Raw genomic sequence first — 27,138 nt, 5'->3', positions numbered from 1 at the left:
TCGCCATCAGGCTCACTGGGTAGTACCTTGAGTGGCAGCAAGAGAAGGAAGGTTTATCTTTGTATTTTGGATTGATGTTCTTTCAGGTGTATAAGAAATGTCTTGTGTCTCTGCTTTTAACATTCTCCATCTTGTACTTTGCCTGAAACTAGATATCAGCATTATTACCTAGATGTGCAACATGTGTTGGGCACGGGGAAGTGCTTTAGGTCTCCAATGGAAGATGTTTCAAGAGAGACAGTAAAATCTATGATGAAGCCAAGAGACTGATTTACACAAGCAGTAAACTACACTACGATATGTAAAGTCTGGTGAGACACAGGTGTAGACTTATTAAAGTTGCCTTGCTGTTTTTTCAAGAACTGTCATCAATCTCGGCATTACCTTCTGAAATGCTTCTGCAATCTGTTTTCCCAATATTAAACAGTTTCCACTACTGACTCATAACTGGTTGCTTTACCAGTGCCTGCAATGTATAAGAGAGCCTGATATCTGTGCATAAACACCATCCTGGAAAAACAAATTAAGGTCATCTAAGAGAAGAGGGTAAAACTGCAGAGAAATTGTGCAGGCTTGAATCAAAGACGTTTGTCACTTTGGAAATCATGGTCAAAAGTAAAGATTTTATTGCCAAAAATTGCCAAAATTGATTTTATTGCCAAAATATTTTTAAAATAGCAGGATGAAAGCTCTGGGGTTTCTAAGAACTAGCTCTGCACTCTGAGCAGGATGAATGAAATGATGGGACAGATTTTTCTCTCATCTTTGACTTTAAACACTACCAGATTCAGAAGGCAGTCGTTATCTATCTATCTGCATATAAAATTTCATTTGAATTGCATACATGTGCCAAAACCAGCTTGATCCAATATTTAGATATATTATAAAATGTGGTAGGTGATCCTGTTCCTTTCCTTGTCTTATAAGTCATCTGTTTGGTAAGTTAGCAAATTTCCTACTACCTGAAAAACTGGGGTAAACATTTAATTAACTGCCCAGAAAAGTCCAATTTTAGAATAAACTCTCTCCACCTTCTTCATCGGTCACATATTCACATAGGGCTGTACCAAAAGAAGTGTGGGCAGCAGGTTGAGGGAAGTGATTCTGCCCCTCTTCTCTGCTCTGGTGAGACCACAGCTGGAGAACTGTGTCCAGCTCTGGAGCCCTCAGCACAGGAGGGACATGGGCCTCTGGAGCAGGTCCAGAGGAGGGCCACTAAAATGATCAAAAGCGTGCAACAACTCCCATATGAAGAGTGGATAAAAGAGTGGGGGTTGTTCAACTTGGAAAAGAGAGGACTCTAAGGTGACCTTATTGCGGCCTTTCGATACTTAAAGGGGGCTTACAAGAAAGATAGGGAAAAACATTTTAGCAGGCCCTGTAGCAATAGGATAAGGGGTAATGGCTTTAAACTAAAATAAGAGAAGTGTAGACTAGCTATCAGGATGAAATTTTTTATGCTGAGGGTACTGAAACACTGGCACAGGTTGCCCAGAGAGGCGGTGAGTGCCCCATCCCTGGAAACATTCAAGGTCGGGTTGGATGTGGCTCTGACTAACTTGATCGAGTTGAAGATGTCCCTGCTCACTACAGGGGAGTTGGACTAAATAACCTGCAAAGGTCCCTTGCAACCCATACCATTCTATGATATTCTTCTGACTAGTTCGTTTGAGCTCCATTTCACTTGGTTACACACAGACTGCTGTAACTATTAGGTACGATCACATATTTTTTCCATTCCGTTCAAATATGTACATGAAGAACTGAAACCCACGCAGACAAAGCTTTCTGTAAGAGGACACAGGGCACTGGACTGCCTTCCTAGTCTGACTGCAGAATACCCAGCCTTACAGAGATACTGTCTGAAACTCTGGCATTGAAACTTTTAATGGTGCCTAATGATGCCATAACGTTAACCATATCAGAAATACACTCAGGATAAAAGCTCTATCATCAAAAACAGAACAATGCCTTTTAATTTCTGTTGTAAATAAGCAAATGAACAGGGCAAGTGTTCCATGCGAAAAAGAAAATGTGGTCTCCTTCATCATGCCCTCAAATTTTTTTCAGGGCATCCTCTTTTTCACTTTAGGCCTCAACAAAACTGTGACTGTTTTTTTAGCACTATTCACAGAACAGTGAATTTACTTACAGAACAGCCTTTTCATCAGGCCTCAGGAAACAAATACAACTCTATCAGCGCTGAAGAATAACCTGCAGCAAGATTCTAAGTTATATCCACTGTACTTATATTTTCGTCTAATAAAAACAACTCTCCCAGTAGTGAAATGTTCCTTTCTCCAGAGGCAGAACAGTCAAATCTCCATGACAGCTTGGCAGCAGGAACAATAACAAAAAATACCTTTCTGCTAGCATGTTATGTCAGAAGAAAGGAAATTTTCCCCTGGACCATTTGTTAAAAGCTTTCTGGCCAGACCAGAAAGCTATCCTAAAACCAAACACTACTCAAGGATTTGTTATGTTAAAGTCATGGCCATACTGTTTTTAAATTCAGCAGAAAGAGGTTCACTTCAGCTTAGGGAAAAAGCAGCTACACTGAAAGCAATATGAAAAGGAAGATACAGTCATATAGGGCTTACTCCTGCATTTAAAAATAAGTTAACAATAAAGTATTTAAAGAAGCTAAAGTAAATCAGAGTTACATTCTGAAATACTGTCACAGAAAGTATGAGTAAAATGTTCTTTACAAAGGTTTAGTGAGGCCAGAACTAAAACACAAGAAGTTTACTTATAGGGAATTTGCCAGTAAATCAGTGAAAATTCAGAAAGAAGCTTAGAATAGAGAGCAAAGCAAGAGCAATAGGACAATTGAAAAAGTTAAATCCTTAAAATAGTAAGAAAGAATAGGAAAACTGAAGATGGTAGAGCTGCAGAGAAGAGTAAAAACTGAATTAAAATCCATAGTTCAGTCAGGTAGCTCTTATTGGCACAGTCTCTACGAATACAGAAAAACTGCTCATCCTCACAGATGCTAAGAAGACATTAGCAATAATGCACAATCTTGGTTGACCTGAAAGAGAGGTCAATCTATGTAACAGCTTAGAAAATGTTTTAAATTTATATGTAGACACAGCTGGTAAAAATGCTCAATGTCTAAAGTATTACTTGCATGTAACATTATACAAGAGGTTGCTGCAAGTCTTTTCCTTCTCAGGTAGTGTGGATTCCTCGGAAATTGCTAGAAGGCAGATTGGATGGTATACAGGCTGTTTAGTATCAAGGGCTGGCAAGCCTAGGAGTGAGATTATTCTGCTCTTTTCCTCCTTTTTTTCTTGTTTCTCAAGCAGCCTTCCGTTCGTGCTTGTTACAATTTGATAATTCAGTCTTTACATTCATTATTTCGTCAAGCTACACATACTTTTCTCACTATTCCTTTGAAAAATTAATTCTAATTTGTTATCATTGTCACGCTTGGAAGATAATTTGCATTTGATATTTCCTCGTGAACTTCACACATCCTGTCCCGTATGATTTTTATTTTTATGGAGATCTGCAAAAGTGCTATATTTTGAACAGCAATGTGATTGTTCTCAGTGGATTGCTCTTTTCTCTGCCACAGCCTATCAGCTGTGAACTTAAAAAAGCTTTATATTCCAAGGATGAACAGCAGATTGTAACATACCTTTTTTAAAAAATAAACTTGTCTGCCTGCCTCAAATTATCTACTGTGAATATACTATTTACTTCATATGCCAGATGATAAAAGACTCCACCATGTCATTTTGCCAACAGCATTGTTATGCTTGCTTGAAGTAATATTTCAGGACCAGAAAAGCATCTTTCTCCTTTATTTAGTAATGGATGTAAACTTAAGAAGGTTGTAGTATCTATCTAGCTCATAGACAGGAAAGAAATGTTTGCATTCAAATGGCTATCACAATAGCCAGATTGATCATTAGGTAAAATAATGACCATAGGAGCGTACATGGAATTATCAGCGTTAAACTATTGTTCATAATCCATCCAAGTTTCTATCAGAATGCTATATAAACAGTTATGTATCAAAATCAGATGCAAGACGTAAAAGTATTAAACTATAGTGGTAAGTTTTAGGAGTCTGGAATGAAAGTAGTGTGCTTACGTATAATATATGACGTCTCTAATTTTTATTATTATGATAGTTTCTGGAGCTTCTGTTACTAGGACTCATCACTGCCTTTTAATTTAAGAGCCAAGTTAATGCACTGGCTTTCATCTATAGAATCCTAATGGTTTGAAGTCCAACTATGTGGAAAAAAAAAAATCTGCTTTTAGAATCATAGAATCATAAGGTTGGAAAAGACCTTTGAGATCATCAACTCCAACTCTGCTTGCCCACCACTAAATCATATCCATAAGCACTTCATCTACCTGCCTTCTAAATACCTCCAGGGATGGAGGCTCAGCCACCTCCCTGGGCATCCTCTGCTAGTGCTTAAGAGCCATTTCAGTGAAGAAATTTTCCTAATGTCCAAACTAAACTTCCTGACGCAGCTTAAGGCCATTCCCTCTTGTCCTATCACCTATCACTTGGGAGAAAAGAACAACACCCACATCTCTACATCCTCCTTTCAGGTAGTTGTAGACAGAAATAAAGTCTCCACTCAGCCTCCTCTTCTCAAGGCTAAACAGAATCACACAGAATCACAGAATCACCAGGTTGGAAAGGACCCACTGGATCATCGAGTCCAACCATTCCTAACACTCCCTAAACCATGTCCCTAAGCACTTCATCCACCCGTTCCTTAAACACCTCCAGGGAAGGCGACTCCACCCCCTCCCTGGGCAGCCTCTGCCAGTGTCCAATGACTCTTTCTGTGAAGAATTTTTTTCTGATATCCAACCTGAACCTCCCCTGACGGAGCTTCAGGCCATTCCCTCTAGTCCTGTCCCCTGTCACTTGGGAGAAGAGGCCAGCTCCCTCCTCTCCACAACCTCCTTTTAGGTAGTTGTAGAGAGTAATAAGGTCTCCCCTCAGCCTCCTCTTCTCCAGGCTAAACAACCCCAGCTCTCTCAGCCGCTCCTCGTAAGACTTGTTCTCCAGCCCCCTCACCAGCTTCATTGCTCTTCTCTGGACACACTCCAGAGCCTCAACATCCTTCTTGTGGTGAGGGGTCCAGAACTGAACACAGTATTCAAGATGCGGTCTCACCAGTGCCAAGTACAGAGGGAGAATAACCTCCCTGGACCTGCTGGTGACCCCATTTCTGATACAAGCCAAGATGCCATTGGCCTTCTTGGCCACCTGGGCACACTGCTGGCTCACGTTCAGTCGGCTGTCAAAAAAACACCCCCAGGTCCTTCTCTTCCGTGCAGCAAACAACCCTAGTTCCCTCAGCCGCTCCTCGTAAGACTTGTTCTCCAGACCCTTCAGAAGCTTCCCTGCTCTTCTCTGGACACACTCCAGGACCTCAATGTCTTTCTTATAGTGAGGGGCCCAAAACTCAACACACTATTCGAGGTGCGGTCTCACCAGTGGTGAGTACACGGGCAGAATCACTTCCTTGGTCCTGCTGGCCACACCATTTCTGATACAAGCCAAGATGCTGTTGGCTTTCTTGGCCTCCTGGGCACACTGCTGGCTCACGTTCAGTCAGCTGTCGACCATCTCCCCCAGGTCTTTCTCTGCCAGGGCCATTGTGATATTGATCCAATTGCAGTTAGAAGCTTAGATAGTTATACCTGAACAGGAACAGACTCATCTGAGATTAGTGAGAAGAAAGGTCAGTGGCAGAACAAACATCATGAAAAAAAGGCAGGGGGGCACAGTGGGTACTGGAAGCTTACGGAAACATGTTGCTTATTGATCTCTAGGCTGGATTTTTCAGGAGACAACAGTTTTTTCATTAGCAAAGCAGAACATGGTTACATCAATGGAGATTCTGTATCTGTGCCTGATGAACTAACACAGAAAGTCATTTGAGACAGGATAGTGCTCTCTATGTGGAAGACAAATGGATATATCTGCACCATTCAATGATGAAGGGAACCCTTTATGAGCAAGGGGTTCCCTGGGAACATGAAGATGAAATGACTGACACTGTGGGTTGAAGATGCCCCTTCTGTGCTGCAAGACACAATTTGTGCATAGCAGAACAATGATTCTACTCACATCTGAAAAGGAGAAATTGCAAAGTAGCCTTCAGACAGAGAAACAAATTATTTTCAATGGGAAAGTGTCAGAGCTTTTGCTCATATCTTTCACATTGTAAATAAAGCAGTGGTCTTTCTATTCTAGACACAGAGCTTTTGGGAAGGGGAACAGACCAGGCTGTGGGAACATATCAATCTCAAAGTCATGGTTCATTTGCCCTGCCACCTTTCTGAGTTATCCCTTTTACTCTGAATAGCTAAAGAAAACCAGAGATTGTGTGCAAATGATTAATTTTAAAACAATCCTAGAGGAAACATCTTTATGGCAAAGTATGTTATTCTTTGCCTTTAAATCTCACACACACAGACATACATACAAAGACAGATAGCCTGGGAGAGTCTGCAGAAAATCAATTGCACTTCAGGAGTAACAGAGGTGATCAAGGGTTAAGCTGAATAAATTTGTCTAGTGTTTAATAGATATAGCTTTGAATGGAAAGAGCCCTTAACCAAAGTGTGTGGTCCATGGATCTCTAAAATCTTTTGGCATCTGAGCAAAATGCTGATGTTTGGGTCCAGCTCTGACCTTAAGAGGAAACTCTTCAAGGAACTTGCATTTCCAGTTGTGTAATCGGGGCAGAGTAGGAGATTATACAGTCTGATACAAGTAAAAAATATTTTATTTAAACTTTTTTTTCAGTCAGCTTTGGACAAGCATTAGGATCATACAGAACATATTTCGAGTAGAGAGGCAACCAGAAAAATTGTGAGCTTGCAATCCTGGAGACACATATGCTGATACTAACTATGACCTGCCCATCTAATGGAAGGGCATAGGAGGAATCAGACATGGGTTTCCCTCCGACTGTGAAGAGTGACATACTGTACTTATTTTGTCCAGAAACTTTTATCCCTGCAGGATCACTATGCCAACCTGTTACTCTCATGGCAGAGGTTAGTGTTGAAGGAACGATGGTAGGACAGGATTCAGGATACAACAGCAATATAGACTTTGTTGCAGCATGGTGAAAAGCTGTGTTTAATGAAACTCATCTGCCTACAATCTTATCATCAGAGTCCCCTGCTGGACATCCCGGAAAACTGCAGGAAGGCAGAAAAACAGAATAACTCCCTTCGTGCACATTATGTGCATATAAACTGTTTTTCTTCAAATATTCTTGTGGATTGCGCTACAGTGACTTCGTGTGCCTTCTGCAGCATTCACAGCCTTGCCCTCTGCTGCCCAGAGTGGCATTTCCTACTGTGAACCTTAGCATGTGCACACAAATATTGCAGACCAGGGGATTGCTTACCGTTGAGAAGCCATGTGATCTGAGGCACAGGTACACCTTCTACACAGCACTGCAGCACAAAGTCCTGCCCTTCACTCACAGTGCATCCTTCCAAGACACTGGAAAAGCATGGAGCAACCTCTTCAACTTTAGGCCCTTTAAAACCAAAATGAAAACAATTCCTTTAGCCTAAATTGACAAAATTATCCTTACGGCTTAGTGACTTTTTCTAGGTATGCACAAGTGGCATGGCTGGGCTGACAGATTCATCCCATGCAAATAAAGCACACACACACAAAAAAAACCCCAAATGATTAAAAAATCAAACCCAGGATGCAATGTTTGGAAAACAAATAATTTTGAGCAATGGACTGGTATAAAGAAGAGTTTCTTCTACAATCCTCAAGGGAGGCATTGCTAGCCCTCAAACTGCATCTTAGATGATGGTTTTCTCTGCCAGAATCCTCCATTTGCAACCAGTAACTAAAAATGTATGCAACACACTACTAGAGAAGTCAGTGGAAAGTACAGGAAGGGTAATTCTTCTCTTCTTTTCTGTCTTCCAGTCCCTCTCCCACATTTCCCCTGGTTAGCAGCGAAACAGGGTGACTTTAGGATGCAGTTTAGAAGTCTCTCACGAGACAGAAAGAGTATCTCGGGTATCCTGGTTTCAGTTCAGGCACAGCAAACAGAGAAATGTTGCATAAACACAATCATAGCTCCAGAACAAAAACCTAAAACCAGGTGAAAAGACTAGAATTGTGGACAGGATTTGCTAAGAGGCCAACAAATCTTTCTATCTGCCCAGTAAGACAGTGCCTTCAGACTCAAAATAATTTGTCACTGGAAGGTGTACTTGAATTTAGCAGAATGCAATTCCCATTCCATCACTTTTCTTCTTGTTTGCTTTACTGCATAGGATTACTTTGTACTCACAAAACATTTCAGATATTTGGTGCCCTACAGAAATGCTAAGCAACTCCAAAAGAACTAAACACAGGACAACAACAATAAAATCTTTGGCAACCTGTATTAAATACAAGCATTAATAGAAAACCTCAGTGGAGAACAGGCCTCCCTGTGCACAAAATATTCCATGAGATGGTTTTAGTGATACAAACAATAAAACCAAAAGGTCAGAAGAGAAACTGATGAACAAAGTGGCTTGTCAGCTATCCCACACCACATGATTCACAGAGCCAGGAATCAGAATTAACCTGCTCTGAGAAAAGATAATTTTTATAGTCACCACTCTTTGACAGCCTAGAGAAGCCTGGCCACAGTTTTCAGGGCACAGATGGGCTGGTAAGACCTTACTTACTTCTAACAGTTAACAACCAGCTTGTGGAAGTCTGGCCTTTGGGGTTGAAAGCTGCACAGCTGTAAGATCCACTGTCCCCTAAGCAGACTTTCTTTAGCCATAGGCAATGAATTCCATCTTTTTCATATATTTGGACATCTTCTCCAGCTTTAATAGGTTCACCTTCTTTGAACCACTCCACGTTTGGTTTTGGTTTCCCTGAAACTAGACAACCAGGTATTTGAGATTTTATGAACAGATAATCCACTTAGTGCAATTCCATTATTTTCTTTACTGTAAATTAGTCATAGTATGTGCATACATAATTATATAAACCTTACTGAGCAAGTAATGCACAAAACTATTTCAAAAAAGCAATCTGTGTTCTTAGTACTAATTTACCTGAAAAACAAACTATTCAAAAGGTGCCAGAATCCTCACAATATTTTCTCCTCTCCTTGGCTTGTGATAGAAATTGTATTCTTTTCTCTTGGGGTAAGAACTATCAAGAAATGAAATCAATTACCATGGTTTTGTTGTGCTTATTTTTTCCTCCAGAGATATTAAAAACAATTTCTCTCTCTCTCTCGTGGGAACACTTTAAGGTACAAATGTTATTTTTAAAAAGCAGTAGAAAAATGCTTCAAAATTGGTTTCTACTAAAATTGTAACAATAAAGAAAAGAAGTGTTTCACATTTACTCCCTGGATCCAGCAAAATGCAGCTCACATTACTCTTTCAAGAGGTTAAAAGGCAGTCAAATTCTGTGGAGCAAACTCTAAACCTCCTTTTTAATTCTGACTTCAGAATTTTTTTAATATTTATAATTCATGCTGTTAGAAAGCACTCAGATCAGCACTAGGTTGAACAAATAAGAGAGGTAAAAGAAGATGCCGCAAGGGAAATGTAGTGACTGATCACAGTTTCTTATCTGGTTGTTTTTTTGGCTCAAGGATAATATAACCAATTGCAGTTCTAGAAAGCATATAATTCATTTTTGATCTTGCACCCTTATATAAGAGGCCCTAAAACTACCTCCTGCTTAGAGCAACATTGATTACATTTGGGGAAACTGCAGATAAGAGAAGGGATTGACATAGGCACTATGGTACAGAATGATTTGAAAATATCATTGAGAAGAGTATTGTGGAAACAACATGAAATTCTGCATCCATTTCCAAAAGTGCTTTAGAAGAAGGGCAACTTGCAGTGAAGAAGGGAGTTACTCCCTGACTTCCACATGCAGAGGAGGAACCTGATTAACCCCAGGACTCTGATAACTTTCGTCCCTTTACCTTTGCTCTTGAATTTAATCTCCTGGCCGTCTGATGCTTCCAGGCTCTGTGGACGGCTCTCAAACTGAGGAGGAATAAGCAGTGGCTCCCTCTTCTCCTCTATTACAGCCTTCCGGGCTCCAGCTGTGTTTTCTGCTTCTCTGCTTCTTGGACTGCCCTGCCCTGCCAGAGATGGGGTTTGTTGAGCTGACATTAGGGGCTGCACAGCCCTTTTCCTGTCTTCACCTTGCCTGATGAAAGTTGTCTGGGGTTCTGTCTTTGCTTCTGGTTGCAGTTTGACAGCTTGTAGTGTGATAGTGCTTGAAGTCTTCTGCAAGACCTGAGATCCCTTTATTGCTTCTTTAGCTTCTTGAGGAAACACTGCACTGGCTTCTTGGTGCTGTCCCTGCTTACTGTCTTTGGCCTCTCTGGCAATGTAGATGGTCTCTTTCTTTGCTGACACGCTGTCTTTGGTTTCAACCGTGAGTTCAGTGCTGCTGGATTTTAGCTCTTTAGCAATCCCATTGCTAGTTGCCTGTTTGAATTCTGAATTTTCAACAGCTTTAACAGCAAGTGGTGTTGGCTTTGATGGCAAGCTGAAGGAAAATGATAAGTTGACATACATGACAGTGAAAAAAGACTAATTATTATTATTACCAGCAATTATATAAATGTGCAAGCCCTTAGGGAGGTCTAGTAATTACCCTTTAGTTTCCTTCACACAGATTAAAAACATGGATGAAAGAGGTGAAGTGAAAAGCACCATAAAATGTCACCAGTGCTCAGACACTGTCTCAGCTGAGAAGTTTCTAGGTACAAATCCACTGCTCAGTTCTAGTTTTGTGAGTCAGACAGTAACCTTGCATCCACTGCTTTAGTTGGAGAGCAATTACATGAGACCCTGGGATGACCATGATGTTACATTACTTCATGCTTTAATAAATTAGAGGCCATGTATAATTATAGCTTGAAATGCCATATAAAATAGTTCCCTAAAGGGAAATGAAAATGTAAATTGTACAGTGAATTTGCTAATTCTAATTTTAGTGTGTTGTAATTCAGGTTGTTTCGAAAAAGGACTGATCAGGAAACTTGACTGAAGTCTAGGGGAGGGAGAGAGGGTGTTGTAAAACAAAAAACATATCTCGACATAACAGTATCAGCTATGGTTTTATTAGGAAGAGTTTTTCAGAATTATGATGGATCTGCTGCTCAGTACTTTGAGGGCACAGGAGCAGCTGACTAACTGGGGACTTCAATCTAAGTTTCCTACGTTGAAGTTGACTGCCCTAACCACTAAGCTATTACCTGTAGAGAACTGTGCCTGTCTCTCCCGCTTCCAAAGTATTATTCCAGGGCAGAATTTGAACATACTTGAAATACTAGTAGTAATTTCCACCACAGATCTGTTTTGCTGTATGTACTGCCATTAATTTATTCTCCCAGGAAGATTCAGGATATTTATTCTGGTCCTTTCTTCAATCAGACTTAAGTGTACTAGAGAATTAATGCCTATCAAACTTGAAGTTACAACTGTAGGAGTTTTACATTTTACAAAATATCCCTTTTATTGTGAGGACATGTTGGAGGAGGCAAGACTACTCTGGAGAACCCAGTATATGGGCAGTTCCGGCTGTAGAGCTGCACAATTTAATTCACACTAAACTTATTTTAAAGTATGTTCCTAAAAAGTACACAAACCTGATAAACAAGGTAGCACAGCATTTTCAGATCCACTTTGCAGAGAACACGTAGTTAGGACAATGTAAGCACATCCTTTCCGACAATAGATTAAACACCCTGTAGATAGTAAAGCAGCTGGCCTCCACAGAAGTGTCTCACGCAGTCAGCTTAGAGCACTTCATTTCTCCATTTTATATTCATGAAGAAAAACCATTTTACAAAACTATTTTGTAAAAAATTACAGTCATTTAACTTTAAAAAACTTTAAAAAGCCCTAAAATAGGATTTTTTTAAAAAAAATCTTGTTACTTATCTCATGTTTTGTTTGTATTTTCAGGCTACAACAAAGACCATGGCCATACCATGTTTTGCTTATAACAGCAAAGAATAACCAGCCCAGTATTCGCATGATGCATTCAGGTTTTTTACTCCAAAAAGTAAGTTTGATCAGTTGGTACAGAGCATAACTTATCACATAGTTTTTGCTTAGATTATACAATTATTATATAATTATTTGACTACATGGGAAGAGTGAGCATAACGGTATCTGAATGTATCTAGATATCGCTTTCCTGAACCAGAACTGTGTACTTAGTAGTGTTGCCACCAAGTTCCATAAACTATTTCGTAGGAGTCTACTAGGACAGATGAATTTGGCCGTAAGAGAGAATCTCATTCCAAGTAAACATTTTCTAACTTCCAAATACAGACTGACCCAAAAAGTCTTATCATTTCATGAGGAAGGTTCATGCAGCAAATGTCAAAATTAGTGCACTGCAATTAAATATACTGAGGAAGTGCTCCAGTAAAAACATACCATGGTGGCTGAGTATATGTGTCAGTCTTATCTGGACCTGAAATTAAAAAAAAAAAGAAAAACACAGGTAACTTTTACATACAATACTGTAAACAATTCCATAAATTTGAAAGATTTTAAGCAAAGTATATACTTAAAACACTCTACTCTTCATATTTTCAATCCACTGAAGTCAAGCTTGGCTATCACCACAGCTGAAATTTGATAAGGACAAAAGCGAGCTGTTCAGGTGAAACACAAAAAGATCTTCAGTCTATTTTGAGACATTGCTGGGTAAACTAATTTCCAAGGCCCTCCAGAATTAATGATTCCGTGATCCTCAAAGGCTCTTTCTTTGGGGAAAAGAAGTAGGGAGAGGATTTCAAGTGGGAAGGGGGTTCATCAAATCTTATGAGCTTGCAGAAGTGGAGAAAGACAAACCATCAGCACTACACCTGGGCGTGCTAACAGTGAAACTGCAGCTGTCGCCTGGCTAAAACACAAACCCAAATTAACAGTAGTAAAAAATCCCAAAGCCTGAGCCTACCCATAAACTTTTACCAATGCATTTGCTGCGTTGCAAGGATTATCATGTTTAACATGAATAACACAGAAGAAATATATTATATTTCGTTGCTTTGCAACACCACCAGGAAATCTGGGAACGTGGCTGAGCTATATTGATTTGCCAAGGTACCTCATCAGCTGCACTGATAAAACTGAGCACATATTTGCCCATAGTCAGTCTCTTAGTTTGTATGTATGTAACCCATGCATTCTCCCAAACCTTGACAGCTGTTTTCCTTGGGGGCAGCATGAGATAATAAATAGTTGGGAGGAGAGAAATACCACTCCAGACCAAGTACCGACTGCATATCTCTATTTTTCCACAGTTAACACTACAGGATAGAGCTTGTTTTCTCCTTGTCAGATCAAAGTTGCATCTATGCTCTTGTTTCTGTGAGACTAGAAACTCCAGTAGAAAGACATGAAATAATTAATTTGCAGGATGATGAATCTTGTAAGTTATCAAGAAATATTCCATAACAATGCTTTCAGAGTCTTCACCTCAGGGAAAAGACAAAAAATAAGTGATGGATGATACCCTGATTTCCACTGTGTTTTGCAAACAAAAATCCACATCTAAATGCTTGGACTTGCCACACCATTCAGAGTGACAAAAAGAATCTATTTACACACACACAAAAGTTGCAGTGAGAGAAGGAAATAACCCATTGACCTCACTTCAACAAACCTGTCAATAAAAAGTAACAGAAACTCTTTGTGTAAAAACTAAAGCTGAAAAGAGACTGGGTATATGCAGAAGGGAAAGTTGAATAACTATTGGTTGCAGACAAGACAATACCATGCAACCCTGTCAATTAAAAGAACATTGTCCTCCCCCCTTTCCACTTTCTGCTATGGAAAAAGATGTAGCTCATGGAACATGATTAACTATACAAGAGATTGCATGGATTTAAAAGAAAATGTAGTAATTTCGAGCCTCTTGATTGTCTACTAGCAGCTTGCAGCAACTCCTATGACCTGATTGAATTGATAATGAAAGAATTAGGTATTATATATTGTGGTTAGGTAAGTGGAATCATCCAATTAGTCAAGTACATTGCAAGAGAGTGCCCTTTTTACTGACCTGTACTAATCGAAGAAAGAATGCCTGCATTATTGAAAGCTGTGGCCAGCATCTGAAGCACACATATACCGCAACTGATTTTGTGACCCCAGTTCTGCATCATCTCTCAAGGCAGATGTACACATTACACAACAGGAAGCTCACCACTTCAAGGAGAGCAAGTACGGATCAAGTTTCATGTTTGCAAAAAAAGGCTTGTTGAACAAAATGGCCCTTTCTATAAAACATCAGCTGAATAGGCAACCTGTAGAAGTTCCTTCTACCGATGGCTTAATCAGATTGGATCTTAGACATAAGAAGTACAACTTTAACTGGTAAAGGCTAGTTATGGTTCTGACGATCCCAAATGTAACCCCCCTTGTTTTTTATGTTCTTGATAACTTACAGAATGACAGCATTGATGTGAACCTAAAAATCTTTCCTAAAAAAGATTCATTGATGTGAACCTAAAAACCCTTTCCAACCTGGTGATTCTATGATTCTATTGGTTGGACTGGATGATCCGGTGGGTCCTTTCCAACCTGGTGGTTCTATGATCTTGCATCAGCAAATTCACTGCTGGGTGTGTAGTAACCCACCGATCTTATGACTGCAGCTGAAGCCACCAGCTGTTGATTTAATTATTTAATTGGGTCCAATGACTGCTCACCCAGTGATTGACAAAACTCTTTAGTATGGTTACTAAAGGCTATATGATTTTGAGGATGATGCAAAGGGCACCTTAAGAAACATTAAACTGCAAAGTGAACTGTAAATGCATATACGGAATAGAACACCCCAAGTTATTTATAGACAGACATTTAACAACAGTGAAATAAGGCACAACTGAGAGTTGAGAAGGCTGAATTTTAATCTCATTAAGCCATTTTTTCTCTCTTGCAGTTTAGAATTGTGCTCATTTACTTTACTTTCCTGGTTCCACAAATAAAGTTACAACTTTGTTTCCCAAAAAGGAGGTGGCATAAATGTGCATCTGGTTTTGGTACTCAACAAATACAAAATTAATTACTGATAATAATGACATGTGCAAGGTTACCACTCACTGAAATGAAAATGTGTATGTAGAATATATGGAGGCCAAAATCACAGTGAAAGGCAGTTTTAAAGCAAGCTGTTACTGAGCATTTGGATAGCCTTTTCCCCATTGAATAAACAGTGTTTTCAGTTGCAGAATGCTCCAAGCTATAACAGTAACATTTCACAACGAGAGAGGAAGATAATAGGAAAAAGTGAATGCTTATACTCAGAACACAGTATTTTAAAAGCATATCTGAGAATCAGTTCTGCTCTCTCCTGTAACCTCTTTGCTGTACCTTGAACGGTGAGCTCTGCAGACACAGATGCCTTCCCAGCGCTGTTTACCACTGTGCACGTGTAAATTCCTGCATCAGCAAGCTGAGCATTTTGGATTTCCAAGAATTGGATGCCTGTTTTCTCAAACATGTTGAAACGCTCATTTTGCTGCAACTGAATATCACCCTGCAGATTTCACAAGACACCATGAGACAGGTAGATATTGTAAGAGAAATATTTTTTTTGGTAAAACATAAGGTCAAAATGCCTTTCTTCTATCTTTTAGCAAAATTCCTTCTATGAATAATACTCAGTCAGAATGAACAAAAAACTGTGTCCAAACTTTCATAATTCTTACCTGTAGGAGGCTGGTTTTCCTTGCATTTTGCCACCCACTCATCTCAGTTTGGGTTTTGCTTTTCATTATTTACTATATCCATATTCCTAGAAAAATTTCTTTCCACTAAATGTGGGCTCAAACCAGTTTTCTGTTCATGTTTGTTCCAGGAAGTCAAACATCACACTTTTAAGCAAAAACTTCCACCCTGCAAAATAGTTCTCCCTCCCTCAATACTCCTTTATGTTGTATCACTTCAGGAGGTGGAAAAAATCCTGCATAAGAGGACCTCATCAGCAGCCAGGTGAAGGTGGCAGAAGGCTCTAGGCATACATTAAAAGAGGCATTGTTGCCACACAGCTTCTCTGCAGTGCTACACTGAAATTAAATCTAAAGGCATGGAAGGAATGCATATAGCTCTATGCTCTCTGTTACATAGATGCGATGACCAGAATGACAATTTTTTGCTTTTAAATTCTATAAAATAATTGACCAATGCCTCATTTGTGAGCAAATCAATGTTCCTGCTTCAGCATCAGTAATTAAAGATGAGTCCTTTGTTCTCAGGCACCACTTCCTTCCCCATCCTAAGTTTAGGAAAGCAAAACCTACAAATCTATGACTTGTAGGGCTTTTTTCACTAAATATTTGGGAACCACTACAGTGTTTTCAGACACTGTCACTCCTGAGGTCTCTATCAATTTACTGCTGTCTGGGTGCCCTAAGTGCTATTTGAATAAAAGAAGCTAGTTCACATCATCGTGTTTGGCGGTGATACAGTAGAAGCTTCTGTTCCTTGCAACTTAACAAGTAAGAAAAAGGGAAAGAAAACAATAAGCAGAGTAAGACGTTTACACAGACACTTAGTTCTGAAAAGTGCAATTTTAGTTGTTTATAAAGCTGTATGGAAGGCGGCCACGTGCTGTCTCTGCACTAGGCAGATATGGTCCAGCAGCAATATAAGTTCACTTCCATAATGTTGAGGCAGAGCTAAAACAGCTACCACTCATCAGGACGCTGCAGCACCATCCTAAAGTCACCAGAAGCATCGTAGGCCTGAGCTTGTTTGCTGCTAGCCAAAACACATCCGTGCCTTATGAATAAGAACTGGCATTCTTGTATTACAGACAACAAGGATAAGCCTGGGAAAAAAAGCAGACAATTACTTGGAAGCATTACACTGCTCTACTTTTCTGAGTTTCTTTATGGTTTCTCCCCTCACCCCAAAACCCAGAGACACCATAAGAAAATAAAAGCTCCAAGATAAGGTGTTTTTTTTTTTTTACTATACATAAGGCAACTCTGTGTTGAAGGCTGAGGGGGAGCAGGATGCCAAGAGTTAAATAACTGCTCTTCCAAATTAAAGAAAGTAATTGTAATTCTCTAAAATACTAATAGATTCAGAAAAAATGCCCTAAGCAGTGTAATATTTAATTATCACCAGAAAGCTCTCTCTTTACTAACAAAAAAGAGTAGTTGGAGATCTTGTGTATGCCCAAAGGGGCCTCTAAGACTTAAGTCTTCAATGTGTTTTTTAGTAGTCTAATGAATTTTAAGTATTGCTCACTTATAAAGCTGTTTGTTTTTTTTTTTTGTAAATGACATGAACAACGTCATCTTGTAAACGACATGCATCACAATTCCCAGTTCTAATGCAGATCTCAAGTTGACAGCTCAGGTCCTCTTTATTTTACGTCACTTTTCTGCTAGCACTGTTTTCGCAGAGGTCAGAGTGAAACAGTTCAACTGTTCTTCATTTGCCTTGGATTGTGTTTTAATCTGCAAGAAATGATCATGCATGCCAAACCTCAATCATATCTGTTAATTCCTAAACAATTCATTTTCTTTTCAATTCCATTTCATTTCTTTGCAAACATCACCTTTATACTAATGTACAGATAAAACCCAATGTAAGTGATATAGAAAAAGCTGTTTATGGCTGAGACACTGACATGGAATTTGGGAAATACAGCTGTAATTTTCATAGCTTTCAGGGATTCCTCTGTAACAGTCAAAGCATTAAATAAGACTTTCTCTATAAAATAGACATGGTGATAATACATTTTCCATCCTTTGTCTATTTCTCTTACCTAGTTAGTGAGGTCTTTGGGCAAGTATGTCCCATACTCACTATTTTTATAATGGGACCTGGACCTTGTTTGGTGCTTTCATTTGGGTTTTTTGTACAAATATTTTCAACATTTTGATAAATAAGGGAGAAATGTCTACTGAGAAGGAATGCTATTATGTTTTGTAAGTTTATTCAGCATAAAAATGAGAAAGAATATGGCTCTCCTTGTATGTAAATTCTCACCGTGATAATTTGCAGAGGCAAGTGCATTTGATCCTGTCAAGTCACTAAATTTCAAAAGAGAAATAAAACATAATTTTTTTTTAAATCGTACCTTAAACCAAGTTACTTGAGGCTGTGGTCGTCCTGTTATTTTACAGGAGAATTTGCCTGTTTGGCCTTCACGCACAACAACTCTATTGGGTTTTGTGGCAAACTTGGGTGGACTCTCTCCCCAGATGCTTGGCTTATGGTCCACAGTTGGAACAGTAAGTCTTCCCCTGGAAAGGTAAGTTACATCCTGGTTTTACAGAATCGGAAGCTGTTGTGGTTAGAGCACACGTCAGGAAGCAGAGGCCTGCCAACAAGGGTATATAAATAGTGGCAAACAAGATTGTACTTACACAATATTTTGTTTAGTGAACAGAAGAAATGCAGATGCTGGTGATGACTGCTCTTGAGTCCTCATGCAACTTAACAGTTGTGATGCTACACACCCTCATCCGGCATACACATAACTCACATAACAGACCTTGGGGACAACTTCAGTTGCTTATAAGCAGAGCTGGGCAAACCAAATGATAGGAAACATGGCACACATCTAGTTTTTCCTGTTTTCTCTTTCTAAATTGCCCCCTAATAGATTATTTGGGCATATTTGTTCACTGGTCTTCATCGTGCAATTTGTTTTGACACTGAGTGCAGTGACACAGTGATTTCTCCTTTATGAATTAGCAACTTGCTTTTGCAATGATTCTGACATGTCCTGGTAGCCTTTCCTTTTTTGTCTGGGAAAGGCTTCTGTTAGGAATCTTATTCACTACAATGTCTGCAGAGCAAACACGAAAACAGCCAAAACGAAAGTACACACATCCTGCCTGGGTGACTGCTGAGTGCAAATGCCCAGCTCTACTTACATGGATGGTACAGCTGGGGAATGACGTGTGGAATGAAACTAGAGCAACATCACTAAGTGCAATCCAAAACCCTCAGTGATAGAGCCATAAAACTTAAAACACCAAGCAATATTACATCAAGGGGAAAAAAAAAAAAAAAAGGTGAAACTTTAGGTCTGTTAATGTCAAAGGGAACACTCACGCTCTTTGCTCTGAAGCCCTGGTACAACAAAGACACACATTAGCAGATGGCAGGTGGTGAATTCTATTTTTTTTAACTTTTAATTTCAAGCAAACTGAACTGTTTTCAAGGCCTTCTTTCCCAGATGGCCTTTTACCACATGCAAGTAAGATGTATCAATACCTCACCATTTCTACCAGGTGTCAGATACTAATAGAGACCACACCGCCTTAGTCCAAGGTGCTGGTGAGACATGATGGTTGCCATATAGGCAGCTCGAGGTTTCTAAGTAAGAGATGATACCATAATGAAACGATACACATGAACAACGGGACCAGCAAAAAGTCTTGGGAGAGAAGGGTGACTGTAATAAGCTAAAAAGAAAATAACTTCATCATATAACTAAATATCTGATACCTTTCAATGTCATCTTCTTCATGCTAACACTAAAGAAGAGCATAAATGTGTATTAAGGAAATCTTTCAGTGACCATCTTTAGGTGGTGTTTATATATTTATATCTAACACGTTAAAAGAAAATAAACTACTAGGCAGCCTGAAGCTTTATGGCTGTTTCCCAGATATACACAAACTGAAGTGTGTAATTTTTTTTCCTTTTGCCTCCTCCTTGTTTATGTAAGGCATAAATTTTCCATACCATAAAATTATTAATACTGAATAGGAGTAAAACACATGAGAATGTAACTCCATGCAATACAATGGATTATGTTAGTGCTTTGAAAAGTCTGAACAAAACCTAACAGCAACCTTGACTGTCCTTTGCTTACTCATTTCACTGTTGTAATCTCAGTTAATTTTAAAATTCAAAACCTACATAAGCAACATTCATACCAATGGCAAAATTTAAATCTTCAGTTTTATCTGTCTATATTCTGATCACTAACATAATCAGAAACACGTATTTTTGTCAACATTCAGGGTGACTCAGTCCCAGGGATACAAATGAAAAATAATTCTGCTTAAATTCAAGCTATTTATATAGAAACCAGTTTAGTTGTTGGAAGAATTAGGCCTGGGGCTTCTAAAACAGAGGCATCCACTTAATTGTAAACACTCAGTGAAGTGCAGAAAGTATGTGACAGCAGGAAGGTTCTTCTGTTTGCCAGTGTAGGTCACCCCATCAACTCATTCTTGCTAACAGTTACTCCGAACTGGAACAGTTCTTTCTTCTAGACTACAGTTTACACACTGTGTTGCTCAGAAATACTTAAATTAAAAGAGAGAAAATGCTGATTTCAGCTGCTTTTATTTCTCACTGGCTTTATTTACTCTTTGTAAGCTGACTGTCAGGTCATCTAAGACACAGGGAAGGATTTCTGAGCATCAGAGAGCAGAGACAAGAGGGTGCAACATTGCAGCAGAGGAGGTTGCAATATTGCAGATACCCGCAGAATATTCTGTTTTCAGCCAGATTAATTCCCTTCAGAATAAAGGAGCAGTAGCTGTATCAAGCTACTTCATTTTCCTGACAGCCTCATCCATTTCACTAACACAGCAGCTCTCATAGTAGCTATTCTTCTTGGTATAAACGGAGGTTTGGACTTAGAGCACTTGAGTTTACAAATATTGAAGTGTTTATTTTCAGATGCTGCTGTAGCTGCCACTGCCCTGCCTCTGACAGCCCAGCCATTCTTGCTACCTCATCTCACAAGCGTGAGGAATGATGTCAAGCAGTTCCTCTACTCCAATGCAACGCTGTGCAGAATTGAGTCATTACCACGAGGCTTTGCTTTCCTCCACTACCTCTGACTCTTACACAGGGAAGAAGCCTTGGGGATATACTTCCAGTGAGAAATTACTGAGAACTGGACAAGAATCCAACCCTTTCTGACTGGCTCTCAAAGTGAATTAGAGCTAAAGACAAAATGCAAGAGACACTTAAAATGCTGAGAAATGGTTATTCTTTACAAAGTGTCATTTCCTACTAAGACATATTTAGGTGTGTGTTAAACAATATCAAAGCCAATGGACTTCTTACCCAGGGGTTTTGGTGCTGGATGGCAGGCTGTATTTCTTCAAGGTGTTTCCTGTAAGCATAGGTCAGAAAGACAGGAAGCCAGAAATTTTGTCAAGACCATTGGGAATTGCAGATACTAAAGGCTATGTAAAATATGTGTTTCTCAAGGTTTCAGACATAAAGGAGGAATGCAACACCTGCAGTATAAGGCTCTGTCATCTATAGCCCACGTTTAGGCTCTACACTTTCAAAAACAAGTTTTAGCAGAGTTACCATCCAACTCCGGGCTTCAGTAGTAACAACACTGCAGATCATTCATGCAAAAACTATTTTTAAATAAGTGAATGAAACACCATGTCTAATTTCTACAGTGCAGCACTTATCTAAATTAAGATAGCAAAAAGGATCTTTTGACCCTGAAAGAAGTCTTACTTTACTTGGTTTGGTTTTTAGCCCTGCGGTAGCCCAGACTACCTTTTCTGTACAGTGATTCTTTCTGAAACACAATAGTTCACTACCTTACAACGACTTTTTTTTTGAAACACAATAGTTCGTTACACTTGCTGGTGTGAGCAGTAGGGAGATAGGTACCAAGTCGTGTAAGCTCAGCGCCATCTACTGCACACAGCATTCCTGGTAGCTTTGGCACATTAAAAAAGGATGGTGACCTGGGGTACATCCAGATTTGCAGCATGAAACAAACAGCTCTGATGGCTGTGAAAACAAAAAATTGTTCTATAGACTTGTAAGAACCTATACTACTGTAAGACAGGACAGCCACACAGGATGGAAAGACTAGATTGTATTTCCACCACTCGTTTTTTCAGGTAGCAGTTAGCCCCACAGAGATAACTTTACTGAGAACAGAAAAAAAATCTGTCATTTGCTATCCTGTTGCACAGAGGGATTTTTAGAATAAAGACCATGCAATTCTTAAGCTTGGAGAAATTCAGTCACTGGGTACTGCCATGAAATTGCTATTAAACGGCAGCAAAGTCCAGGTTAGAATAATAGATATAAAACCAGCTTTAAATAATCCTCCATCTCCATGCAAGCTGTTGCTCATAGAAGTTCTCACAACTTAAAACGAGGGGGAAAAGAGAAGGTTTGCATAATTTTTACAACAGAAGGCAGCAACAATCATGCAAGATCTAAGCATATTTCACTATGACTCTGAGTAAATCCAAATGCTGTTTGTTTCAGGACTGCTGTGGATTTTTGCTTTGCTTCAAGTATTCAACACAAAGTTGTGACCTGAGAAGCCTTGATATTCAGCAGATCTGTGATGTGACTAAATGGCAAAGCAAGAAACACTACAATGGATTTCCATCCTTCCTTGGCTTTGTATCACTCTTTATATTTTATATTTGGCATTTTGCAACTATCTAATATGCAGATGTTCTCTTAAAAATTCCTGGGTTTGATCTTGGCTGTTTCCCACGTGACACTAAGCACGCAATTACAACCAGGCGTTCAGCTGGAACCATGCATAGAGAACTCCAGAAACCTACTGCTTCAGTGTTCCTTTCCGATAGGCTGTGAAGCAACCAAGATCATCACAGTCTTGACTGCCTGAGAGAAAAAACTAACTTTCCAGGCCTTTGTTTCTGTCCACGAAAATCACAAAGTTCATAGTCAAGTCTTTAATGATAGGTCTTTTGTTACTGGGCATAGTCATACACACCTGAAACTGAACGCTCACTTTATCTAGCTATAGACACGTAGTTCCTTGCTTAAACTGTGAAATGTAATCAATTGCTCTTACTCTTGCACCAGTGATAAAGTTTGTGTGTATAGTTGTGATTTTAACTAAACAGTTTAATGCAGGTGATTGATTTAATTGAACTCTATAATCATGGCAACAACAGTATATGTAAGCATCCTCTTACCTTCCACTGTCAGTTCCACGGTCACTTGGCGAACCCCACCATCATTTGCAGCCTCACAGGTGTATTTCCCGGCATCACCTTCCTGTACACCTTTGATTACCAAGCTGAATATCCCCCGAATGCTGTGGTCCACAACATAATGGTCTCCCTCTGGGACAGGATGCCCATTTCTGTACCATACGATCTGAGGCTCAGGGTAGCCTCTGACCTGGAAAAAAGGCAAGCATAACAGATTATGGTATTAGGAAGAAATGCTGGATATTTAGCAATGCAGTGGAAATTTCTTGACACAGGGGCTGTTAAAAACATACTCTTTGCAAGCCAAATGGCAGAACATAATGAAATGAAAAAACTCTTGGATAAGTCAGATTATTAAAATCATAAGACAAGTCAGGCAGATAGATACTCACACAGAAAAGTTTTCCACTAGAATGGTTTACTTTCAGAAACGCAGTGACAGTGCCAGTAAGGGATCCCGACTCCTGGGTCCCCATTGTTCAGAGACTTAAGGGCAGTAGTGCTATTATGCTTCTAAATATGCAAGATCATGAGGATTCTAGACCAAAAGTTTCTAGTGTGGTTGCCAAGGATTAGGCTTATATTGTAAATCTGTATGGAGCCATCCAGTTTTCAAATGTGCTGAGATATAGTAGCTCCTGACAATATACAGGCAAGAAATGCAGACACATACCAGATTTAGTCTTGATCTTTAACGGCTGAAGAGAAGGAATTGCAATGTGAGAAAGCGCCATTAAGGGTCATTCATACAAACACACTGCTCAACGTAAAGACCTTTGTGGTCTACTGGTAGCCCAAAGAAGAGTTTTCAACAAAGTGGACCACTCCTGTGCTCGTTCAGTAGCAACCATGCTAATACATCCTTGTCTGCTATGGCATTAAAGATGCCTTCAGATTAGCAGACAGATTTCCAGCTGATATAACTGAGAACTGAGTTATTGACTTCACCTGAGCTGTTGCAACCTGCTGAGGATTTGTGCCTTTCTTCCATAAAAATTCGGGGAAAGCAGACATAGACCAGTTTCCACTCAAGAATTATGTCCTCAGGCAAAGGTCCTTCCTCTGCTTTATGAGAGATGCCCTCTTCTTTGAAGGTCGCTTTAGTATGTGTTAACTGTTAGCACTCTTCCACAGCCATCATAACAACTCCTAATTACATTATTTCCCCCTTCTTTCTGTTCCCCCACTCTGATACGTTAGTCCTGCATCTTCCAACTCTTTGATCCTTTGCCTACATGGTATGAAGTAACTGAGTGGATCAAGATGAGCTGGGATGAGTAATAGTCGTGGCTGTGTTTGCTCACCGGGAAAGGAGCAATGTTGCATTTTGAACTTTGTTATTAAATCTTGGCAACTGAACAGGAAGTCCCTTCAACCTCCAGGTGGGCAAAATATTGATGATCTGTCTTGATTTGAAGACGGCTTGGTTGTGGCTTGCACAAATTCCTCCCAGCATTCTCCTCTCAGTTTCCAGCCCGCATTTCAAGTCTGCTTTCTTCTGACTGCACAGCACTTACTTTCCAAATTACAATCTTTAGCCAACCCACCTTAGGTTCTTAGGTTCTCTTCTTTCAAAACCCTTCATTTTTAATCCAGCCTCACCTCACTCCAGCTGGGTTTCTCATCTGCTGGAGCTTAACCTACTGCTGTCAGAAATTTTTCTCTTTCCTTTAATTCTTCGGGTATCAGTTCAGACAAATTAATTTTGCCAGTGATGTGGTGACCCCTTCTTCCTGGCACTACTTACTTTATTTATATAGAGAGGACATTAACGTTTGCCAAGAGTAAGAATATGCTGAATAAGCTGGAGAAACGTTCCACTTCTAGTACAAACTTAAGTTTTCTGAGTCTATCTTTACCTAAATAAAAGCCATGTTCTGTGAGGAATATATTGTGGGATCCTGCACAATGGGGAGTCAGTCGCCATTTAAAAATACCACAGCATCTTTCTAAAGGTCTTTGTGGCTATGCCTTTTCTTTCCTGTACTTTCTGAAAAACAGCAGCTCCCACTCAACCATAACTCCTCACGCTGCTCCAGCATCTTGCTTTAGGGCTTACTCAGGGGGGCAGGTTCCCAGGGATATCTTTCTCAGCACATCCTATTTGCAGAGAAAGGAAGTTGTGAAGCATCAATAGGAGATTATTACAGCAGCATAACTTTTGTTAGTTCATAATGTGCTCACTGGTACAGGAAGTGACTTGTACCAAAGAACTATTTCTTACTATAAACTTGTCAATACTCTCCTACCTATCTTTTCATTTTATATTAAGTAACTAACAGAGAGACTAAGTGACTTAATCCAGAGAGTATATTAAAATGGAATTTCTACCTCTCTTTTTTGCCTCACTGGATACTAAGATTTCCTTTAATTTGAAATATTCGAGGCAAATTTGTTTGAAACTGCTATTTCAGGTAATATAATACAGTAAAATGACAGAGTAGCACCTGAATTGGTGTCAAGAAAGAAGTACTTTTTCAGTGCAACGTCTTTACTAACACTAGCCTAGCCACATCTTTTTACAGTTGCTGAGATTCTGGCCTGTGAAGGCAAGTCATCAATTACATACGCGTCACCTAATATATTTACTGGTTTTGCCACTTCACAATCATTCCTTCGGGTGCTTTCTTCCATGTATTGTTCAGCTCAGCTTCAAAGCTCCCAAATATAAACTTTCCAACACCTATGCCGGGGAATAAATAGAAGCAATAGAAAACATCTTACTTCCATCTTTCTTTTTGTTTTATCGTATTCTTAAACCCCTCTCGGACCACACAAGGCCATCTTTACCTGACCTCCCAAGCTCTGGTAGGCCACTATACACACCCTTCCAGTATCACATTTCTGAGCCTACATTAAGTATTTCTCCGTTTCTTCCACGCATGCTTATTTTATGCTTGCTATGTCTGTATTATTTTGTTCATCCACACCTCTACACTGAGGAAATGCCACACAGAAAATTACAAACACAGGCGATCAGCATGCCATTTCCTTTCAAAAGGTTGAGTCATTCCCTTCCCAAACTCTGTATTTTTTTCTTTCATTTTTTGTCAAAGATGAAATTATGGGAAAGCAGAAGTTTACACAATTGCTCTGTTGCAAGGATTTATTTCAGGTTTGGGTTTGGAATGTGTTTCAAACTGAGCCAGTCCTCTCCAAAATACATAGTCTTGCCATAAAAGTGTCAGGGACCCTTAAATGAATCACTGGTTACTAGGTTTTGATCCTAATGGATCAATTCCAGAACTGCAGCAGGTTTTATATTCCTCTCTAACCTTTCCAGAGCTCAGTAAAAACATCTGCCTTGAATAAATCCACAGCAAAGAGAAATTTATCTGCTTATTTAATGCCCAGCAGCAGAAGGCTATAACCTTTATTTACAGCTTGGTCTGTGTGAGTATTGCCAGTCCCAGTGAGGCTACAGCTTTTCTTTATCTGCTCTACAACACTAACAAGTGGAAAATTGACAGCAAGCAGCAAATAACCATTGTATTAACACAAACATGAGTTTTGAGTCTTTGTCTGGACCCATCAACTGCTAGGAGTCTTCCTGGAGAAGTCTGCTAAGAAAAAACAGACCTTCTGCTCCACGCATCAACAAAGAAGTGGAAAGAGTTAAGAGAGAACTTGTTGCCTGCAAAACTTTCAGAGTTAAGATTCAGTTCTGCGTCTAGGCCTGGGGGAATGCTATTGAAAAGGGATCGTTCGAAGTTCCCCACAAAAACAAATAAAGGGGAAAAACACAACAAATCTGTTGAAGCTGTACACATATTAAAAAATGCACAAAATAGTACCCATTGCCACAAATTTAAAGGCACCACCAAAGCCAAATATATTCAGTGACCCTTTTTTCTTAGTCAAAAGCACAGGAAGGATTTTCCAGAACTTGGAGTTATTTACATACCAATTTAAAAAACCATGTTTGCCTACTTAAACGTATCTCAGTTGCAGTAGTAGTTTAGGGCAATGAGATGCACTCTTTTGGCTCATGCTTCTAACTTCAAAGCCCGTCCTGCTTTCGTAATAACTGTTGCTGGCTCAACAAGTGGGGTTAACAATAAAACAAACCCACAGCACCCAAAAAGATTCAGCCATGAGTGTCGATAAACCAAAGCATAAGGAACTGTGAAACACTGATGGGGTGTGTGCTATTAGTGAGTGTTGCTCA

The 27,138-nt window shown here is 39.6% G+C and overlaps 1 protein-coding gene across 1 annotated transcript in view; it reads right to left on the bottom strand.

Moving 5' to 3' along the window:
* The window catches only part of MYLK (myosin light chain kinase), a 212,455-nt gene that overhangs the window by 102,987 nt on the left and 82,330 nt on the right, over window positions 1-27,138 (bottom strand). Inside the window, exons 3-10 of the mRNA XM_054069442.1 lie at window positions 22,953-23,160; window positions 21,085-21,133; window positions 18,125-18,290; window positions 15,403-15,568; window positions 12,460-12,496; window positions 9,981-10,555; window positions 8,707-8,910; window positions 7,407-7,541 (exon numbers count right to left, since the gene is read on the bottom strand). Coding sequence (XP_053925417.1) covers window positions 7,407-7,541; window positions 8,707-8,910; window positions 9,981-10,555; window positions 12,460-12,496; window positions 15,403-15,568; window positions 18,125-18,290; window positions 21,085-21,133; window positions 22,953-23,160 — 1,540 coding nt within the window. The remainder of the gene's footprint in view (window positions 1-7,406; window positions 7,542-8,706; window positions 8,911-9,980; window positions 10,556-12,459; window positions 12,497-15,402; window positions 15,569-18,124; window positions 18,291-21,084; window positions 21,134-22,952; window positions 23,161-27,138) is intronic.

This window comes from Cuculus canorus, chromosome 6, assembly GCF_017976375.1.
Source record: "Cuculus canorus isolate bCucCan1 chromosome 6, bCucCan1.pri, whole genome shotgun sequence".
NCBI classification, from domain to species: domain Eukaryota; kingdom Metazoa; phylum Chordata; class Aves; order Cuculiformes; family Cuculidae; genus Cuculus; species Cuculus canorus.
The sequence above is the reverse complement of the archived record's forward strand: the minus strand, read 5'-3'. Positions and strand labels throughout refer to the sequence as shown.